Consider the following 18,721-nt stretch of genomic DNA (forward strand, 5'->3'; position numbering starts at 1 on the left):
TTCTATCTTTAGACAGCATTGCCTGCTGGAAAGTTCTTTTGCCTTTCCATGGGCTTGTCCGAACCAGCTTGCCTACCCCTGCTTTGTGGAAGCCCCATTGGCTGTCCAGCCCCTGGTGATGGCTCCTGTGCCAATGTCCCGGGGATGGTGTCCTAGGGCCCTCTGAGTGACCAGCTTCCCTGGCTGGCCCTCCTTTCCTCCACTGGGACAGGGACGGAGGTGGAGGGCCCAGGTGGGGTCAAGGTGGCAGCCGCAGTCACAGAGAGGACAGAGCCCACTCACGAATTGGATCATGAGTTTTATTCTCTCTTTGGAGTGACTCTCAGAACAGCCATTTACGCCCAGAAAATCCATGATGCCATCCCCTCCATGATGGAGGAAGCTGAGGACCAGAGAGGGGAAGGGAGTCGACTAAGGGAGTAGCCAGTGTATCCCTGGGGCAGGACAGAATCTCTGACCCCTGACCCCTAGCCCAGTGCTCCTTCCACCACCCCTGGCTGCTCCTTCATGGACCAATGAGGTGACAGCGGCAGGGTTTAGTTCCCAGGCTGACAAGAATCTGTGGATGTCCTCAAATGTCCCACAAGGTCTCCTCCTGCAGACGCCCAACCCAGACCTTGTCTGGTGCAATATCACTACCGGGTGCTTGCAGACCTCCAGAGACAGGAGTCTCACCACCTCGCAAGGCAGTTACTCCATCCTGACCCTGCGGAAGGTGTGCACATGTGGGGGTGGGTGGGGATGAGGAGAGGTGCCTCGCGAGCTGCGGTTCCTTCTGGGGGAGCCCCCTGCTTCCTCGCCTACTCAGGCTGGCAGTGGGGCAGAGGCGACATTTCCTGCTCCCCTGCCAAGGAATTTCCCTCTAGGGGCTCCCCTGCGCCTGTGTGAGGGGGTGAGAAGTGTTTCCTGTTAGTGGACTCCTCCTCCAGGCAGGCCTCCCTGGAGACAGAGCTGGCTGCTCGGTTACTAGAAGTCAGCTCTACTCTGACGATACTGCTGCAGAGGGTCTCGAGATGCTGGGACCTGCCGGTCTGCCCCTTATCACCATGGAACTGCTGGTCAGTGGTCTCAAAGGAAAGCCATGGCCAAAACTCTGCCTCTCCAAGCATGAGTTAGTTCTGTGTTACTTGCTGGCTCAGCCACTGCCTCCAGGCAGCCCTCCTGGTAACCACAGTGCACAAAACTCTCTCTTCTTGGCTTCTTGGATATAGCACCCATCCTGCTTGAGTCCCATCTGTCTGGGATGTTCTCCGTCATTTTCTTGAGGGTCCCACCTGCTCCTCTCCTCAAAATGAACATCCTTGAAGGTGGAGTCTATACTGCTCTTCTCTCCCCAGCAACCTTGAATCCAGGGTCTGCCCCGGCTCCGTAAACAAGGGCTGCCATCTCCAGCTGAAAGCTGGGGCACAGGGCTAGCAGGGGCCAAGAGATTTCTAGTCCAAACACTGCAATTTTGCAAGAACTAGAGACTGGGCATGACTTGGCAGAGGGCACACAGCGAGTCAGAGGTGGAGCTGGGACTGAGCTCGTGGGGTCCGGGCTCCTAGGGCAGTGCTCCCGGAGTTCTGTCCTGCGGTCCTGTCCGTGGGTTTGAGCTGTGTGTGTGCTGAGCTCTGCTTAGGCAGAGAGGGTCAAGCCCGACCTGAGGGCAGGGGAGGGGCTGGCAGAGATACCCCTGAAAAGGAAGAGCCTTGCCAGGGAGAAGAAGCACTTAGGGACCCCACGGCTCCTCCTACGTTGAGGGCTGACAGCATCTGAGTGCAGAGAGCTCCTTCAGAGCCGAGGACACGGAAGTCCAGAGAGAAGAGAAGATCCAGCATTCTGGGGCTGGCTTTCCTCTGGCTGCTCTCATCACCCCTTCCTGTAGTGCATATAGGGCAGGGGCTTGCAGCTCGGTGCCCAGGCCAGGGGGCCTCATTGCTGGACTCAGCCCGCTGCAGCTCCCACCCACCCTCCTGAGCTCTGCCTTCCCCACTAGAGTCAGCTCAAGGTAATGGGGAAGAGCAGTGATGTCTGTGGCCCAAAAGAGTGTGCTGGGGTGGGAGGTGGGCCTCCAGGCACTGCAGGCGATGGGACTCTCAGGATGACCAGACCCCAGTGCCACCTCCAGGAATCTCACTGCTTGCTGGCAATCTTCTTCTTCCGAGTAGAGACCAGGTCATAGAAGGGGACACGGGTGATGCTGGCTCTAGAATGAGAGTGGGAGGAAAGATTTTAGGGCTGGACTGGCCGTCAAGGGGGTCTGGTCTCTCAGGGCTTGTGTCAGGGGCATGAGACTCCCAGGGAGGCGTCAGCCTGCTCTGCCACAGGGGAAAGGCCAGATGGCCCCAGCAAGGGCTGTGCCAGCCTTGCTAGCCTAGCTCAGGGTCCCATGGGCAGGGCGAGAGTGGGTGAGCCCTCTGATCAGGAGCTGAGAGCCTTGGGAATTCTATCCCCAAATGTCTCTGGGCCCCTCGCCAGGCTCCCATTGTAGACCTTTGGAAGGTAATGGGAAGAGCTTGGGGTGGAGCTGGCAGACCTGCCTGTTGGACCCTGCTCTGTCCCTGGTTCTGTGGCCTGGGCGGGTCCCTCCCATCTCTGGGCCTCAGTTTCCTCATCTGTAAGAGGGAGGTGAGAATGGGTCTGCCTGGCAGCCTCACAGGCTATTCTACTACAAGGCCCAGGTGAAAAGACCCTGCAAGTCCCCGGGACACAGCCCCTGCCCAGCAACCACTTCTGCCTTCCTCTGGCCACCAGGCCTCACCCTCGCCAATGTCTTGGGCTGGCTCAGAGTCAAGCCTTGAGCAGGTTTGCCATCTTGCCCTTTACCGGGTGCATCTTCCTCGTGTCTCTCCTGTTGGTGGCACCACAGAACCAGTCCCTACACTTTGGCTTTCCTCACCCAGCCACCCCTCCCTATTTATCAGTCTGTGGCTCCCCAGTGCCCCAGGAGAAACCGAAGCTCTTCACCACAGTGGCTGTGGCTTTGCCATGCTCAGCAGTTTCAGCTCCCATACTGCTTAGCCTCATTTGGACTCCGGGATGCTGTGCAGATAGGCTGCCTGCTGATTGCCCACACGGGTCCTTTTACCTGGAAGTTTATCTGGAAAGCCCGTCCCTCTACCTCCACCAGGTCCTTCCCAGGCCACTTTGGATAGTGAAGCCAACAAGAGCACTCACCATGTGCCAGGCAAGGGCAGGGCAAGAGTTTTATGTGCAACTCTGCTCTATTCTCCCACCAACCCCATGCAGTGGGTCTCTCCCTTCCCTGTGTCCTGGGGCCTGGCCTGGTGCTGGGCACACAGAAAGTGCCCATGGAATACGGGTGGAAGGAAGGGGTTTGCTGGCCAGAAACAGGAGGGAGAGACTGGAGTTAGCCCCCTTTACAGAAAAGGAAGCAAGACCCAGAAGAAGCAGGGCCTTCTAGAAGGTGATGGAAAGCCATCCCCAGACCTGGGCACCCCTTACCGGATAGCCTCGATCCACTGGTCACGCTCCTCGGCACTGGTGGCTGAGATCCGGTACGACTCGTGCTTGCCCTCCACCACCCTGCCGTCGCCATCGGTCTTGCAGGCCTTGATTTTCTGGCCTCGGCAGCTGGGGTTGTAGAGCTCCAGGCAGAACTGTGGAGACGTGGCCAGGCAGGGGTGGGAAGAGAGGGAGGCTGGGTGAGCTCTCCAGGAGGCTCAGACGCTGGTGTCCCTGATCAGCGTGACAGCCCTATGACAGGCGAAGGGGCAGGAGCTGCTCCTCCCACACTGAGCACTCTCTCTGTGCCAGGCTCCTGAATCTACCATCCTCCCTAAAGTCTCTATGTGACACGTGGGCTCACTGAGGTTCTGAATGGAGTGGTGCTTACGCCCAGTCGGGCTGTGTGGGACAACAGGGGACAACCACGTCCTTGGACCGACATTGATCTTTTCCCACTGTCCATGGGCCCAGGAGGGAGAGAAGGCGGCCCTGAGCCATAGGGAAGGTGTGAGGGACACAGCCTGGCTTCCTGGAGAGCCCAGCCTCAGGCCCTCTCCCCACATTCTGTTTAGGAAATTTCCCAGTGACTCCAGCCTCTGAGCCCCCCAGCCTGAACACCTACTGGCTTCTTGGGGTCATCCACCTTCTGCACGGAGAGGTTCTCAAGGGGTATGATTCCCCGTGGCTCCTTGTCCTACAGGGAAAGGGGAAGGAAGGTCAGGGTCAGGAAGTGGAACCCTGAGGCCCAAGGTAGGGCGTGAATGTGTGGGGTTCCCCAAACTCAAAGAGGAGCGTGCTCGTCTTCCGAGACTGTCCAGCCATGGGGGGATGGAAGTTAGAAGCAGCATGTGAAGAGCTCTGGCTGGAAGTTAGGAGGCCCAGCTTTAAGCCTGGGCTCTGCCTAGGACCTTGGCCCGTCCCTCCTCAGTGTACCCGTTTTCCCCATCTGTAAAATGGGCGTGGAGGGGAACTGAGTGATCTCAAAGGATCCAAAGCCGTGTTAGTCGACTGCTCAGTGGGCGTTGGGAAGGGAGTTGTGCGGGGAGAGGCGGGGGCAGGGGAAGGCCCAGGGGACCCCTGCTCACAGCGGTGAACTCGAAGTAGTAGAGGCAGTTGTCAGTCAGGATGAACCAGCGCCGTTTCCACGTCTTCACGCGGCCCCCTGCGCAAGGCCAATGTAGCAAGCTGGTCAGTCCTCCTCCTGGGTCACTGACACCTCCCCCAGGGAAGGGCAGGGCCTCGGATGCTTCCCCCTGGACCCCCAGCTGAGTGCCCTAACCCTCGTCCACCACGCCTTCCCCCACATCTATCCCTTTCTCAGACAAGAACCTTAGTGGCTCCTGTCACCCCCAGGCTTCCCTGGAGCTGCTTGAGCTGGCGTTTGGGTGGCCTCCGTGATCAGGTCCTAGGAATGATCTTCCTGGCTACCATGTTCCACTGCTTCATTCCTTAGCTTGATCCCTGCCTGGCACTGTGCTAGTGCTAAGCATTTCATCCTTCATTTGCCAGGCACTGCTCTAGAGGTTTTAAAAAATATTACTTATTAATCCTCATAACCATGTATGAAGAGAGGACCGTTGTTAACGCCATTTTACAGACGAGGAAACAGTCATGGAGAGGTAAAATTGCCTGCCCACGGTTCAGCAGCAGAGCTGGGATTCGAACCCCAATGTCCTAGTACCAGAGCCCAACTCTTGGCCATTTTGCTGCACATTTAACTCTCCCAAAGATCATTCTTCCCATCTTACAGCTACAGAAACTGAGGCTGAAGAACCTGCCCATCAGCACTTGGGTGAAGGAGCTGGGATTTGGGCCCAGGGCTGTGTGACTCTGAGACCCCCTCTCCCATCTGAGTTGGGATTTATGACATAGAGCTTCTCAGGGGCAGACAGCACGTGGCTGGGGCAGGACAGGAGGCCAAGTGCTCTGGAGGAGGATGGACTGGGGTGTGGTATGGAGAGTCAGAGGACTCGGGGGCTCCTGGGGCCACTGGGCAGGACTGGCACAGGGCTTGGTAGACAGAAGGTTCTGGAGGCTCAACGTTGCTGGAGGTGAGCCAGGTTGAGACCTCTGCTTCAACGTGAGGCATCTGTCCTCACCTGCCCTGGAGGTGCTGTCCCCGGCTGGGCTGTCCCTGCTGGAGAGGCTTCAGGAAGTGTGTGTGGGAGGCAGGGGCAGATAGCCGGGCACTGGGGTTCCCCTGCTGGACTGTGCAGCCACTGTTACTGCAGCACCCACCCCAGCTGCCCTCTGCAGGGTGCAGGTCCTCCCTGCCCCCAGTCAGCTTGAAAGGAGCCTCCCTCTAAGCCACATCCTGTCATCCTTCCTCCCCTCCTTAGGGACACCTAACCCTCTGCCCCCTCAAATCTGCCCCTGGCTGGCTGTGTGGCCTCAGGCAGATCCCTGACTTTACTGTTCGGCTGTAGGGGGGACCAGCACCTTGCCTGAGCTCAGTAGGTTTTGAACAAATGGTACTTCTTGCTATGACTTCTCTCCCCATTCCTTTGGGGAGAGAGAAACAGAACTGCAGCTGAAGCGTTTGTCAGTGAGTCTGTCTGCCTCTTGCCCGGCTTACAGCTCAGCCCCCTCCACTGGCTCCCTTCATTCTCAGGACAGACGGATGGATGGGGCAGGCAGACGGCTGCACTGGGGGCCAGGAGACCTGGAGGCTGTCCAACTCCATCCCCCAGGATGCATGTGAGCCTCGTGTCAGTCGTGTGTCTGTGCGTGCATAAGTGTGCATGCAACGACGTGTGCTCACGCGTGTATCAGTGTGCGTGTGACGATGTGTGCCCATGCATGCACGAGTGTGTGTGTGACAATGTGTGCCCGTGCGTGCGTGAATGTGCGTGCGACGACGTGTGTCTGTTGGCCTCTCACCCAGCTTGAGCAGCCAGCCCTCCCGGTCTGGGTTGAAGAAGGTGTGAGTGAGGTCATTGCCGTCGTCCTCAGGGATGGAGAAGGGCTCACTCTTGATGCTGTCGAAGAGGTTCTGCCCCAAGAGAATGGAGAGAAAGACCTGGCTGTGAGTCTGCCCGAGTCCAAGGTCTAGGCCTGGCCTGGCCTGTGTGGCCTTGAGCAGGTCTCTCACCTGCAGGCATACTCTTTCCTCACCTGTTAGTTTATTGTGGCCCCTAGGCTTTTCTTGGTGAGCCCCTCTCTGGTTCCCTTCATTCAGCCCGGGCCTGGCCTTGCCTCCCCGCCACCCCCGTCATGCTTCCCTCTGTGCTACTGCAGGGCAGGTGAGCAGGGCTCAGCCCCTCAAACACATACATATACAAACATGCATGCTTACACACACACACACGTGCACACTCACACACATGCACATGCGGGCACGTTCACACACATGCATGCACACTTATATAAATGTATGCTCACACATACATGCACACACACATGCACACACAAGTGCACACTCACACACATGCATGCATATTCACACGCAAGTGCACACACACATGCATGCTCACACATATACATGCATACTTACATGTGCGTGCATGCTCTCACACATATATGCACACATATACATGCATGCTCACACATATACATGCATGGTTATGCACACACATACACACACACTCATACATGTACACACATGCACACTTACACACATACATGCACACTTATATACATGCATGCTCACACACATGCGTGCTTGCGCACACATACATGCACTCTTACACATACATGCACGCACACTCACAATATACATGCACACATATATACATGCATGCTCACGCACACATGCATGCTTACACACACAGACACAGACACACACAAACACACGTATTCTCTCTCTGTCTCTGTCTCTGGGGCACAGCAACCTTGGCAAAAGCCATGGGAGGAGGGTCCTCTCTTGCTTAGGTGTAGCAGCAGGGACGTCCCTGAGTTGAGGGGCCACTGAGGAGCCACCAGGGAGGAGGATATAGGCCACTTCATGTTGAGAGGCCCAGCTGAGGGAGAGCCCAGGGTGGGATGCTGGCTGTGACTCTCAGAAACCCCTCTCCTAAGCAGACCTATTCTGGATGGGCCAGGGTAGGGTCTGGGGAGTTCCCAGAAAGCAGACTGCAGTTCTCCATGGAAGCCTTTCAGGCAGTAAGAGCTGGTGACATGTGCGGGAGCAGCCTTGTAGAGTAATGAGCTCTTTGTCACTGGAAGTAAGTATGTCACTGGAAGTAAGTAAGCCAGGTCTGCAAGGTCCCTGTGGGCAAGGTGTGGCTGCTGGCGCCAGATCACTCCGTGTGCTTTGAATCTCCTGCCATGAGATACTGCGTTCTATGAGCAACCTGCCTAGATTTCCAAGTCTAAACTGTCCATTTCTGCATATTAAAAGCAAGCGCAGTGTTGTCTCAGAGGATGAAATCATTTCCTTTCGCTGTGTTTGTGTGTGCTGCTGCTCAGATGTTTCTATTCAGATGCTTTCTTTGAGATTTTAAATGAAAATTCTCCCAAATACCGTCTGATTCTCTCAAAGTTTTAGAAATGGGGCTTGCTGGTTCTTTAAGGTCTTTTCTGACCTCAGAGCTCAGGGGTCCAGAGTCAGGGCTGGGGCTGGGAATGGCTTCCCTGGGCTCAGTCTGGCTGTGGGGCTATGGGGGTGGGGAAGAGCGGGCACCAGTTTCTCTCTGGGGATCCCCTACATGCATCCCCGGGAATTCCCAGGTGGCACTGGCTGGTTGAACAAGGGCCTGAAACAGGAAGGCCCCATCAACAAAGCTGTCAGCACAGACAGATATTTGCAAGCCCAAGGAGCTATGCAGGGGGGTACACAGGGGGTCTTGACCGCCACAAAACCCACAGGGGGACCCAGCAGCTTCTGCGGTCACTGTATCAGCCTGTGCATTCTGCCCCCGCAAGGAAAATGGCTGAGTCCACCCACATTTCCTGTCCCCTGTAAACACCAACATCTTCTGCAAGAAAACGCCCTGCACGCACTGCCGCCAAACCCCTGGGCCCAGCTGTTTTCTCCCAGCTGGGTGGATGTGCAGAAATGCAAGGGCCTCCTCCTTCCAGTGGCCCTGCTGACTCAGTGTCCCTCCACCCCCACCTCCCCAGTTTCCCTCTGGGGTGTCTCTGCTCCTCTCTGTTCTGTTCAGGTCACTCGGCAGTGTTGACACCCACAGGTCCCCAGCCCCAGGCTCCAGGAGGGGGTGAATGACTCACATCTGGCTGATTAGAGCATTTCATTCTGCTAGCCGCGGTTCAGGGAGTTCAGTTCAGGCCCAAGCCAGCCAATAAGCATTAATCCTGGGACTTTAGCTGAAACTGCTGAGGAGGAGGACTGTGAGGGCACAGGAAGGCCGGGCCATCTCTGCCACTCCTGGGCAGAGCTGGTTTAAGAGAGAAATTAACACAGAGGAGGGGGTTGTTGAGAGATGGGGCAACTGGATCAGGCCCTGATGTCACTGGGCACCTGGATCTAGCTGAGCCTGAAGCCAACATTTCTGAAGGCAGCTCGATCTCTGATCTTTTCAGTGACATGAATTAAGATTCCCCTAGCTAGGAAGTAACTGGTAGCTGGAAAGCACAGCCAAGTCCTCCATCCCCAAGTCTTGCCTTATGGCCTCTGCAGAGGGATAGGCTCTGAAGTCAGTCATGGGTTCCAATCAGGACTCCAACTATGAGACCTCTGGCCAGCTACCTCTCATGGAGCTCAGTGTCCTCTGCTGTAAACTGGGGATGGGATGACTTAATACGAACATAAAGTACTTAGCACTGTGCCCAGTCCACAGTCCATTCTGACCGAGGGGTCTGGGCAAGGACCCAGGAGGTGCAGGGCTGCCTATGTCAGAAGATGCCCAAAACTGGGAGACTGTTACCCTGTCTGGGCCTCAGTTTCTCCAACTTTGACATCAGAGAGTGGAGTTCTTTGTCCCCTCATCCCCTGTGCCTCCTCCACCATAGCTCCCCCTCCCACAGCCCTCAGGGTGGGTGGTTCCTCTCCTAGCTTTTCTCAAGGCCTGCCAAGTGCCAGGCACCTGACAGCTTCTCAGAAAATGATATGAAGCCAGCATCATCAGCCCACTTTGCAGATGAGGAAACTGAGGCTCACGTCCAAGGTCACACAGACATAAGGGCAGAGCTGGGATTTGACCTCCCATCCCTGTGAGTCTGAACACTGTGCCTTTGCCCTGAGCTTCTTGGGAACTCTGCCCCCTGCCCCATCTGGATGGCCAGAGCAAGGTTGGTTCAACCCTCCTGTCCCCCGACTACCACTGTGCACCTCTCCACAGCCTTTCCCAGCTGTGCATCCTTGTGGTCTGTGTACCCTTGGGGTGACCTCTCTTTGGGTCATATCTATGTAGACTTAATTTTGCAAATTGGGTCACTTAAAAGCATTGTGTGTCCTCCTCACTTAACGGGCCCAAATTGGAGAATCCTTCTGCCAAGTGGTGACCTTGGACTGTCTGAAGGTGCTTAAAGCTGAATCCTTGCTTCACATATGGGGAAAGTGAGGCCCAGGCAGAAGGCAAGAGGATCCCCAAATCCACGCAGCTGCCTGTGTGGGAAGCTTCAGGATTGATTAGCCACTCTGACTACACCAGGCACTTGGCTGAACACCTTACACTTCTGCACTAATCCTATGAACTGGGGCTCACAGAGGTCAAGCCACTTTCCCAAGGTCACACAACCAGAAAGTGGGGTAGCCGGGGCTGGAGGTGATTCTGACTCCGGTGCTCTGTTCTTTCCCCTAGTCTGTGTCTGCCTCTCTGGGCTGCCAAAGAGGATAATAAGGGCTTCCTAGGCCTCCTGGGCAGATTTTGTAGCTAAATTGAGATAATAGACCCCAAAGCCTGGTGAGAAGAAACTTACAAGTTCCATACAAATGTGGTGCATTGTTATTAACAAAAGGCTGGAATTGGGAAAAACAGCTAAGGAGGGAGATGCTGAAGAGGGCTCACTGGGAGCTGGAGGCAATAATGTGGCACCTGGGAGAGCGGCAGGACCAGTGCTGGGAGGTAATTAACTCATTCCCTGCCAGACAAGGTGTGCCCGCATAGCACCATGAGGACCCCAGATGACATGAGTCACCAATGTTCAAATGCCTTTTAAAATGTTTCAGGCATTTTACTAAGTGCTGGGGCTTTTTTCATTATTCATTATTTTTAATAGTGACATAAGCCACAGGCCCTACTTTAGCTGGGGAGCCCTGCAGGGGGCAGGTATTATAGACCTGGCACAGGCTCTGCCCGTAACATTTAAAACAGTTACTCCCCGTGGCAGGTATTATTATCCCCACTCTCCTGGCAGAGGGGATAGTGGCTTCGACTCCAGTGAGTCATTGCCCAAGGTCACCTAGCAGGCAAATGGGGAAGACGGGTGTAGACCTGAGCTCCAACCAGCTTTCACGCTCTCATGCTGTGCAGTGGCTCCTCTCTGATGCCCTTTCTCCTCTTGGGACCAGGCAAGAGGTGGATTAAGGGTGAGGCAGTTCTCAAACACCGAGGGGGCACCGGAATCATTCCAGATCCAGGATCCACCCCAGCCTTGGAGGCAGGAGGTATAGGGATACTCGGTGCCGAGCCGGGACGTGCTGTTCGCGCCCCCTCCGCCCCTCCCCTGCTGGACTCTGACCACGGAGGAGATTGAAGCTCATGGGACTCTGGAGCATCTCCAGTCCTTGAAGTGAACTTGTCCATGCATGTTTCCTAAGCCAGGCTCTGAATCTCTCCTTCCTGTTCTTGTAAATTCCCCCTGGCTCCCTGTGGCCCGGAGGAAACAGGCAAACTCCTGAGGCTGTCATTGGAAGCCCTGGACACTCTGGCCCCACCCTGTCACCCACTACTGTGCATATATACCACACCTCGGCCACACTGGACACCTCTCCTTCCCCAACCAGGACACGGCTCCATTCTGGCCACTTCTTCTTGATGAAATCTCATTTCCCAGCTTCTTTGGGAAGCTCCCATGTAACCTTCAAGGCCCAGTTCAGAAGTCACCTCCTTTGTGGAGACTTCCAGGATGGCACCCTTCCCTGCCCCCAGAGCAATGACAGCCGCAGTGACAGCAGATCTGCGTCTCCAGAGCTCCATCCCCACAGCCAGCACGGCATGAATCATGCAGCCTTGTAATTCACATGTGTACGGTCCTCCCACCAGACCCTGAACTTGGTCAGAGCAGCATATGTGGTTGATTCATCCCTGTGGCCCCTGTGCTGGGTGCGGAGCCTGGCATGGTGTGGCAGGGGTGCAGGCTATTTGAGGAAGCAACTGGAGGTTTGGTGCCTGCTGGGCTCCCCAGCTCAAGTAGGGCCTTGTGGGAGACCTCAGTTTCCTCCTCTCTAAAGGACAGAGGGCTTAGAGCAGAGACTGAGGGTTTCCAGGCCTGACACGCTGAACGTCTAAGAATCTCTATTCTAATAAGTAGACCTGGGCTGTGTGAGGTACCCTTTTGGGAAGATGTGAACAATGGCTGCCCAGAGTCCCCCAAAGGCTTAAATCTGGGTGGACCTCCTGGGTGGTCTATCTCGGACATCCTTCTCAAAATGGGGGCCTCTCTTGGGCAGGTGGGTTTCAGCACCAACGTGCTTTGTGACGGTGCCTCTCAAGACTGTAATAGCCTGGGTGGGCCACATCAGCAGAGTCCTCACTGGAGGCTGTCTATCTCAGAGGAGCCCCTCCCGGGCCGTCCACTAAGGACAGGTCCCTCCTGGATTCCCCGGGCTGGGCTGGGTGGGCTGTGCCTCTCTCACCCGCAGTTGGTCCTCAGGCAGGTCACTACCATTGTTGATGCCGCGGTTCATGGACACAAAGCGCTCAAAAGGCGGCCTGTCCCGGACGTTGGGGTTGTGGAGGCTGGTGTTGAGCATGATGATGGAGAAGGACAGCACGTAGCAGGTATCTGCGGAGGGGAGAGCAGTCACAGTTCTGGCCCTGGCCACTCTCCCTGCCTCTGCCCCAGCCCCTTCTAGGGCCCAGAATCTGCCATGGCAAGTCCCCGAAGGTCCACCTTGTCCCCCTGACTTAGGCTTTGAGGCCCAGCCTCCCCTCCCCTCCCACTCTTGCTGGTCCCCACCCCCTCTTAAACTATCCTCAGCCTCTCTTTCTGAGTCCCTTCCCACCTCCACGCTTCGGCTCCTGCTGGACCCCCTGCCAGGCCTGCCCTTCCTTCCCTCCTCTCCACTTCAATCCTCCTTTTCGTTCAGCTCGGGGCTTCCTCCCCGCAGAGCCCTTTCAGCCCCCTTCCCACTCTATTCTCTGCCTCTCGGAACCCAGAGAACACTCATTATTAGCAGCGCTGTTCAGGGCTGAGCCACTGCTGCTCTGTAATCTTGCTGGCCTTCCTCCTGAGCCTCAGCGCCTCTCCCATTATTCAGACTTTCAAGTGCTCAGGAGGGAGGGCTGGGCTGTTGGCTGGGGAGGGAGGTGATTGCTACTCTGGCGGGGTCTTTTGTCAAGTATTTGGGCCCTGGATCCAGAGCCAGGGAAGTTCAGCTGCGTCTCCAACTCTCTGGTTGACCTTGGGAAGTACTTGACCTCCCTGACCTTCAGCTTCCCCATCCTTGACATTCAGAGGTTAATCTTTGAAGTAACTGCCTGTTCTGGAACATCAATGATTCTATCTCTGATGGCAGTGGCACCGAGCATTGTTGGTGCTTGCCCTGTGCTAAGCTCTCACATCCCCATGCCCAACCTATGAGGCAAGTCCTGTTGTTACTTCCACTCTACAGATGAGGAAACCGAGGTACAGGAGGTTAAGCTATATGCCCAACAAAATTAAGAAGTAATTGGACCGTGATTCAAATCTGGTGCTTTAAGATGCCTTCTTTCCTACCTACAACTATTTATTGAGTACATACTCTGTGCGGTGGGCCTGGGAGTCATTGATGATGAGTCTGATAGGGTCCCTGCCCTTGCAGGATGTTTAGACTTGTGATAGATAATAAACAAGCAAACACTAAATGAAGATCTAACCACAAAGTAGAGCAAATGTGCTGGAGGGTTTGTCCATGGACACAGCCAGGAGGCGGCATGCTCGCAGACAAGTCATTTCATCTCTCTGAAGCTATATTCCATACGTCAGGGAGGGATGAGAAGACTACTGACCTCAAACGGTGGATGTATGGATTGAGTGACTTTGGCCGGGTGTGGTGGCTCATGCCTGTAATCCCAACACTTTGGGAGGCCGGGGTGGGTGGATCACCTGAGGTCAGGAGTTCCAGACCAGCCTGTCCAACATGGTGAAACCCCGTCTCTACTAAAAATACAAAAAATTAGCCAGGCATGGTGGTGGGCACCTATAATCCCAGCTACTTGGGAGGCTGAGGCAGGAGAATTGCATGAACCTGGGAGGTGCAGGTTGCAGTGAGCTGAGATCATGCCATTGCACTCCAGCCTGGGTAAAAGAGAGAGACTCTGTCTCTCAAAATAAAATAAAATAAAAAATAAAAATAAAAAATAAAAAAATGATTGAGTGATTTTGCCTGTGTAAAGCGCTCAGTGCATAGGGATTCCTCAATACACAGGGTTGGTTATTGTTATGATAACTAGATCCAGAGAAGAGGCCAGGACAAGTTGGCCTTGATGGTCCCTCACCCACCCTGCCCTCTGGATGTCTTCACATGGGCATTGGGTTAGCCCTGGGAGAGAGGGCTATGGAGGACTGACCTTTGTGGATCTCCTTCTATGCCCCTTTTTGCCCCTACACCCTGCCCAGGCCGTTTCATGCTTCTGGGCCTTTGTTCCTACTGCAACTCCTGCCAAAAAGGCCCTTTCTCCTCTTAACCTCCTGGAAAACTCCTATTCATCCTTCAAAACCCCATTCAGACCTCACTGTCTCTGAGAAGCCATCTTGGACATGCTGATTCCCCTACTCCTGCCCTCAGACAGGGGTGCTGCTGCCTTAGCCTTAGCATCCTGTGCTATCATGTCCTGCCTCCTCTCCTAAGAACTATGTCTCAAGGCAGCTCTGTCAGACAAGCACCCAGCAGCAATGAAGTTGGTGCTCAGCAAGGGATCATGAAAGGGTCTGGGCTGCCAGGGTCTGGGTACCTGGGGGAAGCTTGAGGGGGTCTGTGAAATCTATGCCTGGCAATGATGAAGAGGTCCTAGAGCCCTGGGTCCCACTCCCCTCCTGGCACCTGTGGACTGGAAGACGCCGGGGTTGCAGAGGCAGTATCGAGTGGCAAAGGCCTCCATCATCCGGTCTATCTTCTGGGCCTCGCCCGGCAGCCGGAAGCTCCACAGGAACTGCCTGGGGGAGAAACGGGGCCACAGGCAGTGGAGTGGGTGGGGGGCTCTCAGGGGCCCCAGACAAGCTGCCCTGTCTCTCTCAGGTTTAGTCTCTGTATCCTGTAAATGGGGGAATCTGCAACTGTCATCTGGGCTCACAGGGAAGTGGGATTGGCACCAGGGAGTCCCAAGCACGCGGGCGGTAGCCAAGAAATGCCTTTTCTTGCAGAATACGGAACTAAGCACACGCCCCGCTCTGCACATCTGAATCCCAGCACTGACGGCAGCCCAGTCTGCCTCAGCTGGAAAGGCGGCCTTTGCCTGGCCCGGGGTCTGTGGTTCCCCACACCTGGCCTTTGGGCTCTGAGATCTGGCTGTGGGACACAGTTGAGGAGGGGTGAGGCGGGGTTTCCCCTTGCTAGGGCTCCCTTTCTTGGAACCTCGACTTCCCTCTAGCTCTGGAAGTTTGTGGTTTCCACAGCTTCAAGCTAAGTTCTCTGAGGGTGGGAACTGGGCCTGTATCTCTCACTTTCCTGGTGGGCTTCACACAGTCCTGGGCCCCTAGCAACGGCTCAGTAAATAAGTGAATGAATGAATGAATATGTGAATGAATGAATGAATATGTGAATGAATGAATGAATGAAAGAATGAATATGGGAGACTCCCAAGTCACCCACCCCTCTCCCTTAAAGAGCTGGGAGTTAGAGAACACTGGATGGTGGTGGCTTCTTCCTTCTCTGTATTGTAAACTCCTACTCACCCTCCAAAGCCCAGATCAGATGCCCCTTCTCGGAATCTGAGTTTTCGAGCAGCATCAAGACTTACTAAGCACTTACTGTGGACCAATTCTAAACCCTTGCTCATTTAGTCTTCACAACCCTATGAAGTTGGTACTATTATTATCCCCATTCTACGGATGAGGAAACTGAGGCACAGGGAGGTTTACTTTTTATTTTTTGTGAGACAGAGCCTCACTCTGTTGCCCAGGCTGGAGTGCAGTGGCGTGATCTCGGCTCACTGCAACCTCCACCTCCCGGGTTCTGGTGATTCTCCTGCCTCAGCCTCCTGAGTAGCTGGGATTACAGGCACCTCAGCCTCCCGAGCAGCTGGGATTACAGGTGCCTGCCACCATGCCTGGCTAATTTTTGTATTTTGTGCGTGTGTATGGCTTACTCAACGTCACATGGGGGTGAGCAGCAGAGCTGGCATTTAAATTGTATAGTCTGGCTCAAAAGTTTGTGCTTCAAACTGATAATTGTACTGCCTCTGTAGTTGTAAAAATGAGTACCAACAATGGTACCCTAATTAGAAGCTAATAAGTAATAATACATGGAATACCTACCAAGCAGTCTTATAAAATAAATAAAACATGCACTAATCCAAAAAGTAGGAGAATGACCGTCATAAAGTAATAATGATTAGAATGATTAAATACGGGCGTGATAGAATTCTAACGTAGCAAGAAGGCAGCATTTGCAAGGAAGTAGGCCCTTTCCCAGGCGGTCCACCTCAGCTCTGTGAGGCAATACTATCATTCTTGTCATTCTTGTTCCTCGCCTCCTCTTCTTTGCTCCCAACCCTTTGTGCTGTTAGCTGTGTGGATCGCGACACCCCCAGCCACTGGGGCTGTGCCACTCTTGAGGGCCGGGACCCTGCTCCAGGACTACTCACCTGAGGGCCTGGACGAGGTTGAGGTTGGCGAACTCATGGCAGTCCACGAAGGCCTGGAGGACCTGCAGGTTGACGGGGTCCCTGGGGAGGGGGCGGAAGGGAGGGTGAGACACACTCGGATACTGGCTGGCCCCCACCTCCTGGAGGGGGTTGAAGTAGGGGAGGGAGAGGAGAGAGACATCTGTCCTTCTGGGGTCCAGCTGCCATCTGGTGTGTTCACATCTGTCCCACCCGTATCACACCCCGAGGGCACACCCTTGTCCTCCCATGCAGAAACACACACCTTCACTGTTCACCAGCGCTGGTCTGGCCCGGGAGGGGAGCCCTGGCTTTGCAGCGGCCTGCCCTCAGTCCAGGCCTTCCTCATTTCCTATAACTTCCCACCTGGCGACCTTGCAGAAGCCACTTGACCTTCCCAGTCCCAGCTTCCTCATCTGTACAAGGGAGAGAAACTGACCTCCCCCATCTCCTCCCTCTCCTCAGCTCCTGAAGCAGGAAGTTGCCCTTCTCACCATCTGCATGCCCTGCTCACCCCAGGAGGGAGGGGTGTCCTTGGGAGCTGGGGAGAGGGCTGTTGACTCCCTGGTCCAGCTTCACCCCTATCCCCTTGCCCGCCCCTCAGACCAGTCCTTTGCCCAGAGCCCTCTCACAGATCCTCACCTCCTCATCCACTATATCCTCCCTCTCTCCTCCCATCCAGTCTAGATTCTTGAGCCTGTTTCTGACCCCAGGGCCTTTGCCCTTGCTGCTCCTGGACTGCTCCTCCCCCACTTGTCTGTACTGATTTGGTCAAATGTCCATGAGACGCTTCCTGCCCACATTATTCTAAATCACGGCCCCCAACCTATGGTCCCCAGAGTGTCTTCTTTCCTCCCTCCCTCCCTCCCTCTCTCTCTCTCTCTCTCTCTCTCTTTCTTTTCCGAGATGGAGTCTCAGTCTCCATCTGTTGCCCAGGCTGGAGTGCAATGGCACGATCTTAGTTCACTGCAACCTCCGACTCCCAGGTTCAAGTGATTCCCCTACTTCAGCCTCCTGAGTAACTGGGACTACAGGCACCCGCCACCACATCTGGCTAATTTTTGTATTCTTAGTAGAGACGGGGGTTTCACCATGTTGGCCAGGCTGGTCTCCAACTCCTGACCTCGTGATCCACCCGCCTCGGCCTCCCAAAGTGCTGGGATTACAGGTGTGAGCCACCATGCCTGGCCGGTCCCCGGCATTTCTGACTTCCCTTCCATGCTTGATTTGTATTCCACAGAGCTTATCATTCTCTAACATATTTTGCACCTATTGAGACCTGTCTCTCCCATTAGTGTGGACCTCTGAGGACGAGAGTTTTGTCTGTCTTATTCACTGGTGTACACCCAGGGCTTAGGATGGTGCCTGGAACACAGTAGACCCTAAGCAACATGTATTTGTTGAATACATTACTAAATGAATGAAGGCAGTCAGGCTTTGACTCAGAATCTGGAGGGGATGATCCCTGAGCCCCTCAAGCCCTAGGAGTAATGACTTTCCTACCATAATTCATCCTCTCACCTGTACATTCACACACCTGTACACAGCTGCACACCTTCATTTCCTGCCTCCCTTAGGCTCCACTCCTTCTTACCTCTCCCCCAAGTAGGTACCAATGGCTGTCTTGTTGAGGCCCTCGCCTTTATACAGGAACCGTGCGATGTCCTGGATGTCGGGGGTCAGCAGCTTGTGCTCAATGAAATACTGGATACCCTGGAGGGGGTACAGAGAAGCTGCTGCACGGAAGCAGGCCTGGGAGGGGGAAGGGAGGAAGGAGCTCCCGTGGCCAGAGCTCTGGAGCCTGGCATTCTGGTGTTGGCACAGTCTGTTCTGGGAAGTTGTGATCTCCTCCTTCACAGGGGCTGCCTTTGTGAGGTGGTGAGTTCCCCATCCCTGGAGGCGTGCAAAGAAATTCAGGCCGGGCGCGGTGGCTCAAGCCTGTAATCCCAGCACTTTGGGAGGCCGAGATGGGCGGATCACGAGGTCAGGAGATCGAGATCATCCTGGCTAACACGGTGAAACCCCGTCTCTATTAAAAAAAAATACAAAAAACTAGCGGGGCGAGGTGCCGGGCGCCTGTAGTCCCAGCTACTCGGGAGGCTGAGGCAGGAGAATGGTGTGAACCCGGGAGGCGGAGCTTGCAGTGAGCTGAGATCCGGCCACTACACTCCAGCCTGGAGGACAGAGCGAGACTCCGCCTCAAAAAAAAAAAAGTCACCCTTCCTGCCATGAACCAGGTTCATGCCAGGTACTCCCCAGGGTCCCCTTCAGTCTGACATTCTTTGATTATATGCTTCAGTGATTCTAGGAATTTGTAATTCTGAGATTCAATGATTCAGCCATTTCTTTTGTTCCCCTAAAACTCATATTATTTAAAAATAGCATTTCATTCTTTCACACAAGTA

The 18,721-nt window shown here is 54.9% G+C and overlaps 1 protein-coding gene across 4 annotated transcripts in view; it reads right to left on the minus strand.

Moving 5' to 3' along the window:
* Nucleotides 1-278: 278 nt before the first annotated feature.
* Nucleotides 279-18,721, minus strand: part of CYTH4 (cytohesin 4) — a 32,755-nt gene continuing 14,312 nt past the window's right edge. For 2 of the 4 annotated variants that reach the window (XM_025398934.1, XM_025398935.1), the window contains exons 5-13: nt 17,911-18,029; nt 16,299-16,379; nt 14,537-14,649; nt 12,149-12,297; nt 6,331-6,442; nt 4,536-4,612; nt 4,073-4,144; nt 3,448-3,602; nt 279-2,188 (exon numbers count right to left, since the gene is read on the minus strand). In XM_025398934.1, coding sequence (XP_025254719.1) covers nt 2,116-2,188; nt 3,448-3,602; nt 4,073-4,144; nt 4,536-4,612; nt 6,331-6,442; nt 12,149-12,297; nt 14,537-14,649; nt 16,299-16,379; nt 17,911-18,029 — 951 coding nt within the window. In that variant the 3' untranslated portion in view covers nt 279-2,115. Of the gene's footprint in view, nt 2,189-3,447; nt 3,603-4,072; nt 4,145-4,535; nt 4,613-5,287; nt 5,291-6,330; nt 6,443-12,148; nt 12,298-14,536; nt 14,650-16,298; nt 16,380-17,910; nt 18,030-18,721 lie in introns of all 4 variants that reach the window. The other 2 variants (XM_025398932.1, XM_025398933.1) reach the window with 2 other exon arrangements.

This window comes from Theropithecus gelada, chromosome 10 (genome assembly GCF_003255815.1).
Source record: "Theropithecus gelada isolate Dixy chromosome 10, Tgel_1.0, whole genome shotgun sequence".
In the NCBI taxonomy this organism is placed as follows: domain Eukaryota; kingdom Metazoa; phylum Chordata; class Mammalia; order Primates; family Cercopithecidae; genus Theropithecus; species Theropithecus gelada.